This window comes from Nipponia nippon, unplaced genomic scaffold, assembly GCF_047370975.1.
Source record: "Nipponia nippon isolate SJK-2023a ecotype South Korea unplaced genomic scaffold, ASM4737097v1 scaffold_3, whole genome shotgun sequence".
NCBI classification, from domain to species: Eukaryota; Metazoa; Chordata; class Aves; order Pelecaniformes; family Threskiornithidae; genus Nipponia; species Nipponia nippon.
In genome coordinates, this window is record NW_028262347.1 from 89,984,764 (window position 1) to 90,003,214 (window position 18,451).

Genomic DNA, 18,451 nt, shown 5'->3' on the forward strand with positions numbered 1-18,451 from the left:
GAATGACAAACCAATAGCACTGATCTGGGTTACTGCTTTACCAAATTAAACCATTTTGGATGGTGATAGAGGATGGGGAACCGTAAGGGAAGGTGCAGTGCTCAAGTTCTGATTCCTTTATTCTTCTCACAACTCTTTTAAAAAACATTAACAACAGCACACCTAATAACACAAGAAACAAAGAGCTTGTCAAAATGACATTTATGTACCGTGTCAGGACAAGTTCTCTGGACAGCGAAAAATCTTTAACAGCAACCCGGTAACTGTACAAGGCTGAAGGTGTGACATCTCTCAAGTAGAAAATGTTTTAAAATACAGCTTCCTTGATTTTAAAAGATAGAGTTCACTGCCACACAGTTAGTGTAGAGATAAAGAGATTCTACACAGTTATCAAGAAAGTATTGCAAAAAAGGTGACAGGGAAATCTGAAAAGTTTCCATCAAAGCTTTAAAGGTTTTTGTTATGAAAATTCATTACAAAAGACTGTGTTTGCCTTTTATTTCTAAAGTTTAGAGGAAAAAAAAAAAATCCTGGTGTATCTATTATCAACTCCTACCTCCCATTCCCTGTTGTTACAAACAAACAATGCAGAAGCGCCGATTTATTCTTCCTAATAATCTTAGCTGGTTTTGATCCACTCCCTCTCCCACACCTCTAGAATCCTGTATCTGCCTCATGCTTACCTTTTTGGATGTCCGGGCCTTGGTAGACTTTGCCTTCTTCCCACTCTTTTTGTTCACCATGGATTTCCTTCCCTTCTTCTCAGGAGTAGGTGAAAGGATGGTCTCAGATTTGCCTTTGGCACCCCGTTTCTTGGCTAGAAGCTCTGGCTGAATTCTGGGCAGGACACCTCCACTTGCAATAGTCACACCTTTTAGCAACTGCAAGGAGAAGCAATGTAAAGGAGCACATTACAGATTCTCTTAGTCTGCACTCAAGCTAGTTTTGCTAACTATATTACAAGTATGCAAGTACATGTACTTCCCAAAGCATTGTACCTCACTTCCCAAAGCATTGGACCTCGTCCCTTTACCATGAAAAAAAAAACCAAACAAAAACTATGAGGGAGAAAATCCACAGTAACAAGAAACCTGGCAGGTCACAGCAAGGTCAGCCAGCACATCCCAGAGAACTCTGTTACTGTACAGGTCACTCACTCTTCTCTCTTCCAGTGCCGGTCTTCCTGCATACCTGTCCTTGGTGACTTACAAGCAGTGAGTGAGGGTAAGAGGAGATGATAAGCACCTGCAGGTTACTTAAAAAAAAAAAAAAAAAGATTGCACCACAGCCCTGCTCAAAGAAGGACTGGTTGCAGAGCCCTTTGTCAGGGAAACAGAGTCAGTGAAAGCAAGCATGAGCCCCAAGAACCTGTTTTGCAGAGGTGAACAGTAGGAAAGGGCTGTGATATTAGCCGGAGGACAAAATCTGGCTAATTCCTAACAGACAACAGTAGGTGTAGTCCCCAGTTCACAGGCTAGTGACCGGCGCCACACAGCGGGGAATGGGCTGGTAGTGTTAGCATGCTTTTCCCTCTCTCCTGGCCTCTGTTTTGACTTTGCAGTCAAACTGACTGGAAACAGAGCTAGATGACTTCATAGGCACTGTATTTTCATTATTTAAAGCAGTCAAATTAAGTGCAGGAGTCTTTCAAAGTATGAATGATGTCATCCATCTTCACATGGGGCCAACCAAGAAGAGATCTTCTGATGCTGACTGAACCTTTCTAGCACCCCTGAATGCTGCAATTCACAGCCCATGCCGTGATCTCTCTTCTCACTCGACACGTTTAGCAGAAGTGATCCCACCAGTTATCTTCAGAGTCAGAGCACTGCAAACCCAATCTGGACCTGGGCATACAGAGGGGGAGGCAGACCTGGAGGCAGCAACAGCAGAGTGAGCCAGACTCCTACCCAAGATGGGCCTCACAGACAGTGTAACAGAAAACACACATTTCTACAGCTTTTGGGAAAAGGTCTTCCATATGGCACATTTTCTTTAAGTATTGGATGTCCCTGAGGAAAAAATTAAGCATCAAGTTTACCCACTCCAACAGGACTCTCGGGCTATGAAAAAAGCAAAATTTATATCCAGATGATTTAAGATCAGCTATCTCAGAACCTTCTTTTTTGTTTGCTTTTATTCAAGTGGGCACAATCTTGTCGTCTTCTGCTCTAATAATCATGTTCTCATTCATGTGTCAGACTAACCTGTTTCTAACCTTCCATGGTGGCAGCTTCATTCATGCCACAGCATGTAACTCTCACACTGAAATGTAAACAGGTACCTGATTCAGTTCCTCGTCATTTGCAACTGCCAGGAGGATGTGTCTGGGGGCAATTCTTCCTTTCTTGTTGTCTCGTGCTGCATTTCCTGCTAATTCTAGAATTTCAGCTGTAAACACATTGAGATAAAAATGAGTAACAAAAATGCAACTTATGTACACCCTATATACACATTTTACATTCCTTCTTAATATCCATTTACCTTTTCAGGGGTGTTTCCCAATATAAATGGTCTTTGCTACAGAAAGGCAGAAACCAAGCCACATTCAATGTATTTGTAAATTTACATAAAATAATTTGTCCTTCCTAATTCCCTAAAGGATAGCTAGCAGAAAATATGCTAAGCTTGGTTCACATAACTTCTTTTACAAGTCCCAAGTCAGAATTCTCTTTCATAAAAAGATACACCCTATAAAAATGTACATCAGCAGTCCAAAATTTAGCAGTAACCCTGTGACAATAAAACAGTAAAGCATGCAATGAAACCCCAAACCTATTACAGACAGTTCTGACAAAACAGCAAGGATTCTCAGGATCAAGTAAGATGAAGACTGAGGTGCATTTAAAGAAACACTTTGAAAGCCAACAAACTAGCCAGGCGATGCTGCAATTCTGCGTTAAAGGGCATTGAAAAATCTGTGAGAAGCTTCATTTCAGAACAAGATATGAAAGGTTTGACTTAGAGGCAAGCAGAAACAACATAAGAGCTTCAATGCATGAACTATTGGTAGAAAGTTCCTTCTACATCTCTGGGAATAGGAGGTCACTTCAAAAGTAGTTTCTCTAAATTTGCAATAACATTTATACTGTGACTAAAGTCACTGAGCTTTTTCTAATTGTTATAGAGGAAACACAGACACATCCTTCTGAGTTTATTTAAACTGTAGCAATCAGTATAATTCATTAACTGACACAGTTTGGCCCCTACTCAAAAGTTATTTCTCATATAAGAACTCTACTGAAACACTGAGAAGGAAGGAGAAGGGAATGTTTTGCTCCAAATAATCATAAAAACCATATTCACACCTTGTTTCATTTTAAAAGAATCCAGTGTCCCTGCCTTCTGGTTTTTGTTTTTTCTACTTACGTCTGTCAGTAACAGGGGTAAGAAAGTTACAGCCCATAAGTTTCCTATTAATGATATCTTACTCCTTTTTATCAACTAAATAAAGCACTGTTACTATTATAAAAAGAAGAACTTTCATGAAAAATATAGTGGAAATTTACATAATGCTCTCTGGCTAAAACCTAAAGGATTTCAACAAAAAGTTTATGTCTCAGTTCATGGGAAAAATAAAAGCTTTCAATTTCACTCAGCGAAAATAACAAAAATGCATACTTGTCATCCAGTTTTTGCTACTATACAGCATACACACTTAATTCAATGTTGGAGATGTAAAAGCCATTGTTTAAAATTATGTGCATATTCACAGTGAATTGTTTAAGAAACAGCCAGTGTCTGTTGAAAATTTTCACAATTATTCATGCAAAACTTTCAAGAAACATTATCAAAGTTACAAAGGCAAGCTCTTAAATTTTAGGAAATATTAGAACTGTGGTTGCGATAACTAGGCCACTGCCATGAGGAAAAAGCCATGTGCGATCGGACAATCGGAAATGGTATCACACCATAAACACACACTGGGCCTACATTAAAAGTCAGGGCAGCAACCTTGGCTCTGGTATTCCCTAACTTTGGAGTGTTTGACTTGGACTTTAAAGAAGGAGACTGAAAAGAGATCCTGCATAATCCAGCTATATCCACCCCTGTGGGTGCTGCAGGGCTGGAAGTTTCAGACCCAACTCCCAGTCCTCTGCCAGTGGAGCTAATGCAGCAGCAGACAGCAGGGACACATTGCCATCCATTGTGCAGACCAGCAGAAAGCAAGAAAAGAGACTCAGACTTCTCCAGTGGGTTTTGCAGGTTGGTGCTGATAGCAGAGGAAGATTGCGTCAGGGAAAAAAAAAAAAAAAACAACACATACTTACCTGCATGGTAACTGAAGTTCTTTCAGATGTGCCAACAACAGGCACATCCTGTTACCTGTGTGCTCACCCCACTCCCCCAGGTTCTGGGTCCTTTGGCCAGCAGCATCCTGATGGTGCACTCAAATGTCCTCTGCCTAATGTTAAGAGCAAAAAACGCAGAACACTCAAATGCCAGCCCTCTACCACAGGACACCGGAAAGAAGGGAACCCAAGGCAGAGATGATGTATGTGGAATACGCATGTAACTTATCAAAGGATGCCAATTATTTGCATAGGTAAATAATTTCCTTACCTCCTTGTAATGATTGTCTATATGCATATTTTTCTAATGCTGGAGGCAAGGACTCAGTCTTAAGAATAGAAAATGGCACTTGCAAAATGCAACATCAAATCTAGAGGCTTCGGTTATCACATCCTCTTCTGGCAGGAAAAGATCCCTAAAGAAACTGCTTTACATTTCAAGCAGGAACATCTTGACAGCTGAGGTTACCTAAATTCTAAGGAAACTAGTCTGAGAATATAGGTCCTATAAAGAAGTCCTATACTATAACAAGCTCTCTTGATAATCGGGCATCTTGATGTCCTCAGACATAAGTTGGTTTTACTTTACGTCCTCTCAGCAGCAGACATTAAGAATTAAAGTGAAATCTGAAATAATCTTGCTTCCCTCAAGATTCAAAATCCACACAAGATGCCTCCACACTGGAAACATCACTTCAGATTCAGACGTGTTCAGTGCGGATGGCTAAAAGCTCATTTACGTACTACACAGTTCACCTTAGCCTCAGATAGACATCAAATGAATGTCAACAGAGTAATGCTCAGAGCTGTCCACTGAGTCTACACGACACCCAGTCTTATTAATAGAACCTTTTCTCCTGTTTGATAAGCACTCGGGTCGAGGGAAGAACATAACTGTCTTCCAACCGACACAAGCAGCAGCCAAGCTATAACCTGAATGGGATTACATCTTCTCATCCTGTGATGTACAGGAAAAAGAGGTTTCTTTAGCTGATGGATCAACAGATGTGGAGCGTCTGGGAACTAAAAGCATCATAGCCAGGCCAAAGCTATTTGTTCAGCTGAGCTCAGCCTGCTTTTGTGACATGCTCAGCTGGACTGATAAGGAAGACATATAAGAACTACTGATAGCAGAATCGGAAAGATTTCAGACAGGTTATCTTGTTTTCCACTTCCCCTTCAGGATAAGTTTTGACAGTTGCTGTTACACTAGCATGTACAAATCTACCCAATAATACCTTTGCTCGGAAAAGACGTAGCAGGTGATGGAGTCCTTGGTCCTCCATTTGCAAGTGGAAAAGTATCTGCTCGATTTGTCTCTTGACGGCAGATGAGTGAAACAGACAGAGGAGTATGCCAGCTGATGTCCTTTCAAGAAGGAGGTAGTTGCTGGTGTTGTGTTCTGCCCTAATTTAGAGAAGATGGCTTTCCACTGACATCTTCTGCACATTCCTCTGACCAGCACACCATTCACGTCTTCAGCTTTCTAAGCAAGAGGCATCTGTATTCTTTGCCTACATTTTGGGAAGGTGCATTACAGGACACACGCAGTTGATGTTTGATTTAGATGATGATGACTGTAGTCAGCCCCGTGCACACTCAGAGCATAGTCTGGCATGCACCTGTTGCAAAGTCCATAAATCCAATGGGACCGAGGCCAATTTTTCATGGAGTTTTAACTCTGAAGCCAGTGGGGCCCAACACTGTTCCAGTAAACACAACCTTCTGGATAGGAATTAAGCTGCAGTTTTGCAATATGATTTTCAAGCCTAAGATATAAAACAGCATAGAGAGATTATAAAAAAAAGCCTTAGGACACTGATGAGATCTTCTTCACATTAGCTAATCAGTCAAGGTAAAAGTACCTCTTCTTGAGATACACTGCAGTGATTGCTGGCATTTTAACAATGGGGTTGATAAGCCAAAGCGCAGATTTGGCATTGATAATGGCTGCGCAGGGCAGCCACACTCAATCTTGCATACAAAGGGAAAAATGGGGATCTAGTAGCTCATGACACAGAACACATACCAAAGTCAAAAGGCAGTCTGAACCACATGGCAACTGGGAATAAGGATGCTCAAGATGTATATGCACCATCCGGAAAATGCTAGTCAAGAGGCTCGGTGCTCCAGGGCAACACAAACATAGGCCATCAACAGACCACGTGCACGGCTGATCACTCACAGGTGAGTCGCCAGTCCATGTGAGGCCCTGGATGAATGCAATCAGACAGCTCTGGTTCTCTTTGACCCTTCCACCCTCATCCACCTTGCCCCTATCCCAGCCATGACTTGCTTTCCCAGCTCCACAGCCCATTCTCCTTTCCTTGGCAATCCCCACCGGAGACTTCTATCTCAGTTGCCTTTCCTGGACAGTCTCCATTTCTCCTGTCTACTCTTCTCAGTTATAGTAATACTCAGGGTCAATCTTCCTTTCTAGGTTCTTCATTATCAGCACTCCCTCCATCCAATCCTTGGCCTATGCCCTGTTTTTCAAACTTACTCTCCAACTTCCTGGCAGGATTTTTGGACACATTTATTTGCCCACTGGTCATCATTTCAGCTCTCCCCACTAGCCAGATCCATCCCCATCTCTGACATCAATATTCTTCTGCCATAACCATCGTCTCCCCAAAATGTTATGATCTGTTCCCAGTCTCCTTCTCTGACCAATGTGGAACCTGTTCCCAGTCTCCCAGTCTGCTTATCCTGTTAATTCCAGCCTGCCCTTCCCACCTCACTGACAGTAAGTAGAATTAGCTTCTGCTTCAACTCCTATTCATGTACTCCCTGCCTTCAGTCCCAAACCTCTTGCCACCCGCCTCTGTGCATTTTTTGCCTTCGCATCAGAGCACTTCCTCCCCTGCGCTGCCCCGTATCGCTGAGACCACAGAAAGCCCATTCCCTGCTCTCAGTGCTGTGACCAGGAGCAGCCGGGGACAGCAGCGAGAGGGAAAGTCCTTCTGAGCACCTGTAGCCACGGGCTGAAGCGTGCTCAGCCACTGCATGGAGTGGCCCATGCGCAGTCCTGTCACACGTCGGAGCTGAGAGGTTGAGGCATGCTCCATTGCTCTGGGGCGAAGATGCATAGGCAGTCTGGGCAGCACTGGGAGCTTAGAGAGGCTGGAGCATGCTCAGTGAGGACCAAGTCTTCAGAGATTTTAGCTGTTAAAAATCAAAGAAGTCTCTGCTGAGCATGAGCAACCTGTGTTTTTTCAAAGTTACAGCTTGGCCAAAGACAGCAGATTTCTCTGAGATGGCAGAGACCACCCTTCCCCTTTCGTAAAGCATCAAGTCTCTGCTCAAACACAGAGAAGCACCCAGACATTTAGAGTAGAAGTTCTCATGAATGTTTTAACATAACAAAAAACCACAGTTCAGCCTGCTTCTGTGAAACAGTTGATGAACCAGACTCCCTTAATTTCCACCCTGCCAGCTTTAGCCTGAAGCAGGTCCCCTGTATGCAGACTTTCAGCCTGAGTAGCCACCATTTCATAGTTGCAAGTCCACAAGAGAAAACCGGAATTTGTATTATGAAGTATCAGATAATGTCAAGAAATGTTACCAGTTTGATATATAATACCCCCTTTGACAACTGTCTTGGGAAAACACATTTTGTTTCTAAAGGCTTCCCAAAACCAAAGACTATATTCACACATACATATTAGGAATAACCGATCAGCAGGGTTAGATGTTGCAACACTGTTTTTTTAATTGAACTATCCACCTTTGTAATCTTTTCAAACAAAACTCTGGATAAAGCACAGAAACTTTGGTTTGGAAAGACCACTATCCACAAGCAATACGTGTTTTCTTAGAAACACTACTCCATTCTATTACAATATATACTGGGTTGGGGCGAGAGGGGGTTCTCTCCCTGCTGAACCAAGCAGCATAAAATAACATTCTGTTACAATTTATGTGGGCCCCTAGCCTACATATCTAGCAATTCTCTTGCCTGGTTGACTACACATCCTTTTTTTCTAAAACAAAGTGTAGGCCCACACATAATCTGCCCTTACCGTATTAATGATTTCAATTAAACTGCACTTACTAGCCAGAAGCAGAGCCAAGCTATACACTGTTCTAGATCAGATAATAGGCAAACAGTGCTGCGCTGTATGTTAGAAAAAGACTATAACTCCGTCTGCACTACTGAAGTGCTGCATATACCAGATGTGCTGTTAACAATTTATTACTCCACCTTGTAATAATTGCCACAGTTCAGAACAAGCATCTCCAAGTGTTTATCCTAGAAACTCCTTTGAACGCTATGGATCCCTGCGGAGCAGGAAAAGGAAAAAAGTATTCTTCCCCAGACTGAAGGTCAGCAGAGTCATTATGCAGCACATTATTCAGTTATAAAAGTTAGTGCAGTTTCCAAAACCCGTGTAATGTGGTTTTCATCTTGCAACACCCAGAAATCCAGAAGTTTGTAGATGACTTCTAAGCGATTCACAATCAATAATGAAGTAAAGCAAACACACCTTGCTATAGAGACATTCATATTTATGACATTCCTGGAGAGACCTGAACCTCCACTAGAAAACATACAGAGGCCTACCAACAAAAACAAGGTTGAAAATCACTGTGGTAGAGTAGGGGAGCTACAAGAGCTATGAATCCTTCATCTCCACCTTTCCCCCTATCTCTCTGCAGCCTCTGAAGCATCCCTGCCGAATAGCACTCCATGTTGGAGACAACCAAACACACTCTCCAAGTCACAGACTTCCCCGGTACAGCACAACTGCACCAGCTCCACTGAGAGAGAGATTTCTGCAGTTACAAGACTTCCTTTTTAATGTATGAAACCGGATTGTGCAAATATGAGTATACGTATGTTGTTAATGAAGTGAAAGATCTTCTCCAAAATCACTTAGAGAACTGATCTTTCTCTATGATGCACTGATCTTAATACAAACATGTTTGTTCTTACACAGTAAAAAAATAAAATAAAATCAAACAAACAGGAGAGATGCTCACCATCTTGGATTTTGATTCTGCTTTTCAGTGGTGTTTTGCTTTATTTTAAAACCAGCTCCTTTTCTGGACTTATCTCTTGAAGGAGCTGGGGGTGAACATAAAAGCAAGCTTAAACATTTTTATATTTCTTCCACATAAGCAATACTTTTTCACTCCAACTCCAGAAGTAGCCTCGGGGTGGGGGGGGGAGGGAAAATCGATTCTCATCCTGCAACTGATCAGCACAAATGTGGAAGTTTCTGTAACGTACTATTAGGCAGCATCAGAAATTTAATTTATTAATAGTGAAATTATCACTACTTCAGATTTTCTCCACACCTTTGAAAGGAAACAGTGCTTTTATTTTCTAGTAGTGAGAATAAGCTTTCATGTGTAAAAAAGACAGCAATGTTTGCATAAAGACTGACGTGCTGTTACAGGGACAACCAGGCTCCGTGCAAACTTCTTCCATGCCACTTTGGCAATAAACTATGCTCCTGAAACACAACCTACTCAACTAATTCCATCCGGGCTTGTGACTCCTCACAGATTCTCTAATGCACCTCAGTCTTGATCTGTAACATCTAAGTAATCTGAACCAGAATCCTCTCTCCACCGGGCTCTGTAACAATTTGCTAAGGTGCTATTTTTCATAATTAAATAAGAAACCGAGCAGATATGATCGTAGGACAGTCTGAAATAGTGCAATACATCACAGTATATTGCAGTGTATTGTATCACCATGTGACACTTGCCCCTTCCTCTGAGGTCAGTTTTAAAAAGGAAGAGAAAATAAAACTCGAGGTATGTGGGCAGATTTAAACCCTGACACAGTTTCTTCAAACACTTAGGCAAGCCAAAAGGGTTTTTAAAATACAAATGAACCACCCCCATATTTCATAATACTTTGACACTGTTCTGCAAGGAGAAATGCAGCCAGCAAAACAGAGTTTGTTCACTTAAAAAGCACAGCAGATGTACAAGGTGGGTTTGCTTTTTTCCCTCCTGTTATTCACATCCAGGTATATCAAAAGCCTAATTCATATCAGTTTTCTCTTCAACAGAAACTACCTAGATGTGACTCCTCACTCTGCAAAGCAATAAAAAATAATCCTTCCACCTAGAGACCAAGCATGGTGCCCCTAAAGGAGAAAAATTCCATCCTCAGCCTCTTCAAAAAGCAAATTAATCTCCTTAGTGTCTTAAGCAAATTTTAACAAATCCTGCACCTGCACAGCCTCATTTTCAGAAGTGCTGAACACGTTCGTATCCCATCCCATGGATATCCCTGGCTTCTGTGTGTGATCAGCACTTCCAGGATCAGGTTCTTGGTTTACCTGCTAGGTACTCTATGACGGCTGCCATGTAAACTGGTGCTCCAACACCTATCCGGTACTTGTATGTTCCTTTCTTTAAGTAGCGCATCATCCTCCCCACAGGGAAAATAACACCCGCCCTGCTTGAGCGTGAGAGTTTGGACATTTTTTTCTTCCCACTTCGGCCCGACATCTTGCAGCTTTGTGCTTTTCAATTTGCTGGTGATTCTTATCCCCTTGCTCCAGTCCAAAAGCTGCAACAAAAAAGAAACGGGATTGGTGTTCAGCATGTGAGAAACATCTTTATACATTATCTCATTCTTCCAGAAGAAAAAAATCCAAACCCATTCTCAATACCTGTTAAAGCCAAGGCATTATTAATTAAAATTTGGATAACTGGAACATTTGCTATGGCTTTTCTTTTGACTACTGCGGTATAGCAACATTACAGAAAAAGTGGTTTGGAGAATATAACAACAAAAAAAAATGAAATGCACATTAAATGATTTAAAAAAAAAAACAAACAAAACCAAATCACACCAAGTAGACATCCACAGCATGGCAGATTTCCATGCTGATTGTTAAGTTTAGCAAGTTACAAACAGCTGAGAAGTACTGGCATAATGGACAGCATTAAACATGCTGAAAAGCAGATACTGGTGCTACCTGTAAGTAGAGGAAGTTGCGCTGCTTGCACAGGAGAAGATAAAACCTACCTACGAACACACTGCTTCTTCACAGGTCTTTTATACGGGGAATTTCACATGCATGGCTGAAGAGGAGAAGCAGGCAAGCAGCTATGCTTCAAGCGCCTCTCCTCACACTGCTCTGGCCTCAGGAACTGAGCCCCGGGGGCCAGCTCACAGGCTTCACCGCTTTCATAATTCTCTCTGGATCACCTTCACAGCAGCTCCTGGGAGCCCCAGAAGCCTTCCTCCACAGAGCTAAGGGGAGGTCTTTAATCTCTCATCTTAAAAGGACTGGCTACTAGGTTTTTCTCTCCATCAAGCTCTCTGAAGATGTGGGTTTTCCCTGCATTAAGAGCCAATCTAGTCTGTACATAGGAGCAAAGAAAACAAATCTCATTTTCTCCTTGTTTTTCTGGCAACAGGGAGATAGCAGGTAAATGGACGACAAACCCTGGAGTCAGCCACTCTAAAGCGCGCATGCGGTCATAGTTACACCCCTAGTTTTCACTCTCAGTCACATAATGGGGAAGTTTTAACTCTGTGCCCAAAAATTGTTTTTAACTCCATTTTGATAGCTGCCCTGGTGGCCTAATTATGATCCTGGTTACTACACAATAGATCAAGATTCACTCCTCTGAAATAAATGAAGAGCATGTCTGCCACAAATGGTATTTCTGTCAATGAAGGCACAGCTACTTAATTCCCAGTATTCATTCATCTCAATGAAACAGGGAAACAAAAGGAGGGAGATAATTTGAAAAATATTACGATGACTTTAGGTGATACTGTTAAATTTTATCACAATCTGGATTTTAAATAGCCTTCCAAAAAAAAAAAAAAAAAAGTCATTTGACACCAGTGCAAGCCCTTGGGAACAATCAAGATTCATCCGAGGAGGGCACAGAAATCTGTGGTTTGTTCTTATCCTGCTTATTACAAATCAAGTGCGTACACAACGAGGGTCACCTGTCCCATATGAAGCTAGACGTTCACAGACACCAGCTCATCCACGACAGCCAAATTCAAGGGTGGGTTTCTATGATAACCTAACTGGAACGCTAGTTTCGTTATGATATCAAGGAAATAAAATCACCACAGGGTCTGCAGCTATCTATAGAACCCTGGCGTGTCCTTGTCTATCAGCCAGATAATTTTTTCGTTCTGCATGCGATACATTACGTGGGCATGATAACAAAAGTTGGGAAAGATTAAACCAGTAAACCTATCAGACATGGACACCTCAAAACTGATGCTGCTCATCATCCCATTCCGAGTTCCCTGCAAACTGCCAACCTGGAATCACGAGTGGTGGTAAAAGAGCTCATAAACTGCCGCTTGCAAGTGCGGATTAAAGGCAATGGCCACTTCAAACAGATACAACTGGAAAAAATTCCCAAGCAATCCATTAATTGCATTGATGCAGGAGTAACCAGTTGTGTAGAACAGGGAACAATTGCTAGGAAGCAACTCCGCTGATAAGGACCAGCAGGTTACAGGGCGAGGGAAGAGCTGTTGTGAAAATGCAAACCTTGCATCAAGGTATGTAAGCCAGAGGACAGCCAGTGCTGAGCTGAGGAGCTACATCCAACGGCAGATACCGCACTTCAGGCACGCAAAGCAACGAGAATCTAGAGGAGAGTGATAAGAATGATCGGACGGCTGACACAAACTAAAAAGGAAGGCAAAAAGAAGCGGCGAAACATGATAATGGTCTTCAGAGATGTAAAAGGCTGCTTAGAAGGTGGAGGGAAGTTCCCTAGAAAAGTGACAGGAGAAGAGTGGGACTCTTACAAAAGCTGTGTAGCAGGGAGGAGAGCGGAGCATTGGACTCAGTCAGATGGAGAGATGGCAGAATCCTCCTGCCAGTAGAACTTTAAAACCGTTAGAGAATATATGTGAGAAACGGCACAAGCAGCGCTGGATCTGCCTTGGGACAGGATGCTGGACAAGACGATCTCTCAAGGTCCCTTCCTCCGGCCCTCTTGCTCAATGAAATTTGCAATTTGTGACAAACCCTTTATAAACTTTCAATTTCATATTATGCTACTGATTAACCTTTATAAAGTGTCCTTTTCGGTTCGTGATAACTGGCATTCAAATTAATGAAGAACTGTAGGCTGGGAATTGGGTTTCTAGCCATCAGAGGAGAGAACTTCTGGAACAGCCTTCTCTTATGAGTAATATGTGCAACAATAACTCATTTTAAGGTGGAACTTAATAAATGTATGCACTAGGCTACAATACTGGCAGGACAGTTTCATCACCTGAGAGTTCAGTCCTGCGCTGAAATCCCTACAGAGAGCCATGCTGAAAGAGCACACTACAAACAATCACGTATCAAAATCATATTAAGCTAACCTCTCATATATTTGCTCCTGTAGTACTAAATCCCAACTGCGTGTAAATCAATGAAAAAAAAGCAAACATCATGAGGTTGCACAGAAAATACCGCGGTTGCACTTGATCTCTGTGATGGAAAATCAAAACATATTTGTAGAACTAAGCACACTGCTCGGGGGCATGCAGTTGCATTATATACATTTCTGTTTAATTAATCACTTCTGGCTCATTCTTCTGTTGCCTCACTGAACTTTCCACCTCTGTCTCTACCCCTTTATATTTCCCTTCTCTCTCACAGCAGGTCTCAGCCATTTTTCCCCCTGCTGCCAAGGCAACCTTTGGAATCCCAAAACATTTTTCCAAATACACTGCAGGTAACAGATCAGGTATGCTTGCGGAATTTTGTGGGAGCCTAAATACAAATGAGGTTTCAAAAGTCTGCTAACACTGTCCCTCTCTCTCTTCTTTGCACCTTACAGACCAGTGCATACTGGGGAGTGGCATATACAACAGCATGTTCTTGTCGTGTCTTGTCTCCTACGGGAGGTGATTGTTGGTAGGAGAAGCAAGACATGGCTTAGTCACATCTACTAGAAAACAATTCCTGTGGACCTGAACAAAGAAATGTGGTACGCTGGGGTTGGAAGTATCTACGCTAGACACTTTGGAGGGTGGATGCTAAGGGAATGGTTCACAGGCTCAGGTGACTGTCGGTCCTTGGGATCTCGAAGCTCTCTCGCACAGAAGAGCTACGCCTGGTCTGCAGTGAGGCCCCAGGAGTTCGTGCCCTGCTGGCTCATTCCTCCCACAGGCAGGGGTTTGGTTTACCTTGGAGGATGCACACCAGCTCAGCCCTGACACAGTTACACGATGCACTCACCTGAACTGCTCCAAAACTGCAAACAGCTGGAGAGCTACAAGTTGAGCACTGCCATCCTAATTGTTCTCTTCGGATGATACAGCTTAGCAGTTGCAAAGCACTTGAGTCTACCCACACGAGTTCCCTCTCTGCCAGCTGATTCATCGTCTCTACATTTGCCCTTATAAACTACAGTCTCCATTAAAAAAATACAGTCATGCCATTTATGTGAAGTCCATCCTAGCTGACTTATAACTGCGTCTATATCTGGCTACCATGACATCATGAGGCTTGGGCAATTTCAGGCAATTAATGTTTCCAATCCCTTAATTGGTCACGGCACCCTCCTACTCTGCCACGACTCCAACGTCCCTGTGTTGCTATGGGGGATTTAGTAGCTACCAGATCTCCCGGAGCTCTCTACAACATGATGAAAATAGGGTAGACTTTTGTAAGCTGGGCCTTCCTCTGTGAATTAAATCTTCGTCAGAGCCCAAAACAACAAGCAGCACTTTCCTTCTGTCCACTGGAAAAAAAGCTCTACCTCCCCACTTCTCTCAGGTGGGTCTGCTAGCCACTGGGAGGGTCCCTCTGCTACGGACGCTTCCACCCTGTCTTCTTCCACCACGGTTATCAGCAGAGGGTGATGGCTGCTCCACACGGACACTGGAGCAAGAGACTGCCCCAGCACATTCCTCTCACCGCTGTGCAATTCGCATCCCACACCACATCCTGACAGATCAAGGATTACCAAAGCAACCTTAAAACCACTTTCTAGTCCTTCCTACACGGATGCTCAGAACAACAAAATCTCATAATCATCTTTAGGCGGTAAGGACACCTATCATTTTTAGAAAAGTAAGAATAACCTGCAGACACAGAAACAGACTGCGACCTCCAAGTGAGCCTGAACTTGAACAGATCCCAGGAAGCAGTTTCAGAGATTAACATGTCAAGATCCGGCAAGAAAGCATGGATGCACATCAGAAAGTTCAGTGTGGTACAAAATGCCTAAGATATATAAAAACTAAATTTTTTCTCTAAGAAAAATAACAGAAAACAATAAAAGAAAAGAAAGCTTAGTTTGCACAACGTAGCACCAAAACTGCTGCAAGACCAATGGAGAAAAGTCAATTCTGGCCATTCCAGATCACACACAAGACAGAAGCAACCTAAGATAATAGCTACACCAAATACGAAACACACACTAGCAACTAGTTATCACTAAATACTCAAGCAATGATCAGATAGATTCCCAGTCAGATTAAAACAGCTGGCATTGCAGCTTATCCTTCTGGACTTTACAGGTGGCTACAACGTCATTTGGCAGACTAAAATTTAGCGCAGCGTGCCAAGTGCCCTCCTTCAGACACCCAGAGGTTCAGAAGTGGGCATCGCACTGGGAGCCAGGCCAGAAGCTCACGCGGCTAAAACGCTCCGGCACGGCTGGATGCCGACCTCTGCGTCCTGGCTCACAGGACTAACGCCCGAGCCTTTGCAAGACTTTGTACTGAAACCGTTTCTACTGAATGTATTCACCGATGACACCTTGGACACCATTTCCAGTTGGTTCACGTGCGCTTGGCATCTAGGAGTCTCAGCTTCCAAATACTGAGAAAACTTGCAGTCAGCAGGCAAAGACTGAAATCAAGGACATGCAGGATTATCAACACACCTGCACTTTCCTCACCTCCAGCTTAAAGATCTATTTGAACAATTAGGACTTAACAAGCAATCCAAAGACATTATACCTAGGGGTCAACTTAGACTGTGCACTCATATACAAACGCCACTTTGTGAAAATAACTCAGAAGGCCTAAAGCAGAAACTTGTTACCTGAATAAATCAGTAAGGCACAACCAATGTGCAAACATAGTGCTTATTCAGTGGGCAAGAAATAAATCTCCTGGACTCAGCCTACTCCAAACTGACAGACACAGAATGCGTTCCTACTGAAAGAAGTTTCACAGGCACACTGAAGCCAGAAAAACCCAGGGGGTCCTTGCAGAGGCAGCTTCCCCTCACAAACTGTGGAGGCCGACCCCCGTGGCACAGCACGGCTCGCAGGCTGAGGAGATGCGCCTCGGTACTGACTCAGACCGAGTCTTCCTTCGACCTTGCTGAGAGCTGCCGAGCCCGGGGGGCCAACCCAGCCACCGCCAGGCCCCTGGAGCCCCCTCAGGGGCGCCCGCCGAGGAGCGCGGCCATTAGCGGCCGTTGGCAGCCCCGCCCCGCGCACGCCACGCCGTTGCCTGGACACACCCGCCCCGCCCACTCCCCTTCAGAGCACCGGCGCGCGCTCCCATTGGCCGCCCGCAGCGCCGGGAGCGCGGCCCGAGGTCGGCGGGCCCCGCCCCGCCCCCGCCCGCTGATTGGCCACGGCGCCGGCCCCACCTGCGCGCAGGACGGCCACAGCGGAGCCCGGGCTCGAGAGGGAGCGCGCGGATTGGCCGGGAGTCGGTGAGCTACGGGAAAGGGGCGGGGCGGCTCCCCGGCCGGACGCGCAGGCGCCCTGAAGCGCGGCAGCGGGGGGGAGTGGCCGTTGGCTTTCCCGCGCAAACGCTCCCCCCCACCCTCCCCTCGGTGGGCTCGCTCCCGCCGTCACGGAGCCTTCGCCCGCTGCCTGTGAGGGGCGGCGGTGGTGGCGGCCGCCGCCAGGCGCGTCCCCGGAAGGGGAAGTGCTGCGGCTTCGCCCGCCTGCGGGGCGAAGGGGGGAGGGAGGCAGCGAACGAGAGCCGCAGGCGCGCGGGGCCCGCGGCCCCCCTCCCCCCCCCGCCGCCCCCCGGGGCCAGCCCCGCGCGCGCCGCCGCCTCGCGTCCCAACCGTCGCCCGCGGCCGTTCCTCCCCACAGCCGCACCCGCCCCCCCCGCCCCCTTCCCCTCACGGCGGCCGGCCGCTACCCCCGCCCCGGCCATGGCCGGTCCCTCCCGGGCGGCTGCGAAGAAAGGCAGCGGCGGCGGCGGCGGGAGGAGGAGGAGGTGGGTCGGGCGGCCGGGAGCGGGGAGAGGGAAGGAGAGGAGCGGGCCTCGCCGCGGCCCCGGAGCCCCCGCGCCGCCGCTCCTCTCACCTGCCGGTGCCCGCCGCCGCCTCCTTCTTCTCTTCCCTTCCTCTTTTTTTTTTTTTTTTCTTTTTCTCCCCCTCTTTTTCTCCTCTCCTTGCCCCCCCTTCCTTTTCTGGCTCCCCCACCCCCCGCCCGCACCCTTGCTCCGCCTCAGCCGCCGGCTCTCTTCCCGTATTGTATGTTTCAATGGCGATGGCGGCGGCTCCTCTTGAGGGGGGTGGAAGGGGTTTCCTCCCGCTCCGCATACCGCCTCTAGGAGGAGTCACTGCAGCCCGGACCTGCAACAACCCCCCTATCGCTGCCGCCCTCCCAGGCATCGCGCTGCTCTCCTCCTTGCCCGGGCCCCAGGGCTGCTGCTGCCGCCGCCTTCCCACAGGCACCCCCTCCCCGCCTCTTCCATCGCTCCCCCCCCCCCCCCCCCCCCAGCCCCACGCAGGCTCAGGAGAGAAAGGGCTCCCCTGACCTCAGTCCCCACGAGCTGCTGGGCTTGCATTAGTCGGGAGCATAAAGGAAGAAAGCCCGGCTTCCCATCCATTCCCTGGTCACAGGATGAAGGAGTTTGGAGCCGTAGAGGTTTCAAGGCAATCCCAGCTTGGGCGAACACTCGAGGAGAGGTTTTGAGGTGTCCTCCGCCCACCCTGCCCGGTTTTTGTTAGGAAGGGAGCCGCCCATCCCTATATCCCTTAGGCAAGGTGCCCTGCGCGTCCTGGTACGGTGCATCTAGTCCAAATCCTCCAGCATCCCCAAACTGGCTTAAAACGGCCGTAACAAAGAGTACTGGCAGCTCTTTGTGTCTTGTTGCGTTGGAGCGTTTAAGGCGTTCACAAGGTTTTTCAACTCAGCCACGAGGGCTGCAAACTTAACTTGCTTTCTAAATGAAAGCTGAGGGCTTTTTTTTTTCCCCACAGTTGCACAGATTCAAGAGCTTGAGC

General features: G+C 45.7%; 1 protein-coding gene and 1 long non-coding RNA gene across 4 annotated transcripts in view; both read right to left on the reverse strand.

The window, feature by feature from the left end:
* MACROH2A2 (macroH2A.2 histone) overlaps positions 1-17,651 on the reverse strand; it is a 28,169-nt gene extending 10,518 nt beyond the window's left edge. Inside the window, exons 1-4 of one of the 3 annotated variants that reach the window (XM_087764687.1) lie at positions 17,526-17,651; positions 10,592-10,824; positions 2,285-2,391; positions 684-881 (exon numbers count right to left, since the gene is read on the reverse strand). In XM_087764687.1, the coding sequence (XP_087620813.1) occupies positions 684-881; positions 2,285-2,391; positions 10,592-10,763 (477 nt within the window). In that variant the 5' untranslated portion in view covers positions 10,764-10,824; positions 17,526-17,651. Of the gene's footprint in view, positions 1-683; positions 882-2,284; positions 2,392-10,591; positions 10,825-14,479; positions 14,600-16,294; positions 16,447-17,525 lie in introns of those variants that run through there. The other 2 variants (XM_087764688.1, XM_087764689.1) reach the window with 2 other exon arrangements.
* Positions 4,272-6,498, reverse strand: LOC148054762 (uncharacterized). The gene is made up of 3 exons (XR_015706343.1): positions 6,322-6,498; positions 5,531-6,061; positions 4,272-4,405 (listed from the first exon to the last, which is right to left on the reverse strand). It is a non-coding gene; the product is annotated as an uncharacterized LOC148054762 (long non-coding RNA).
* Positions 17,652-18,451: the final 800 nt, after the last annotated feature.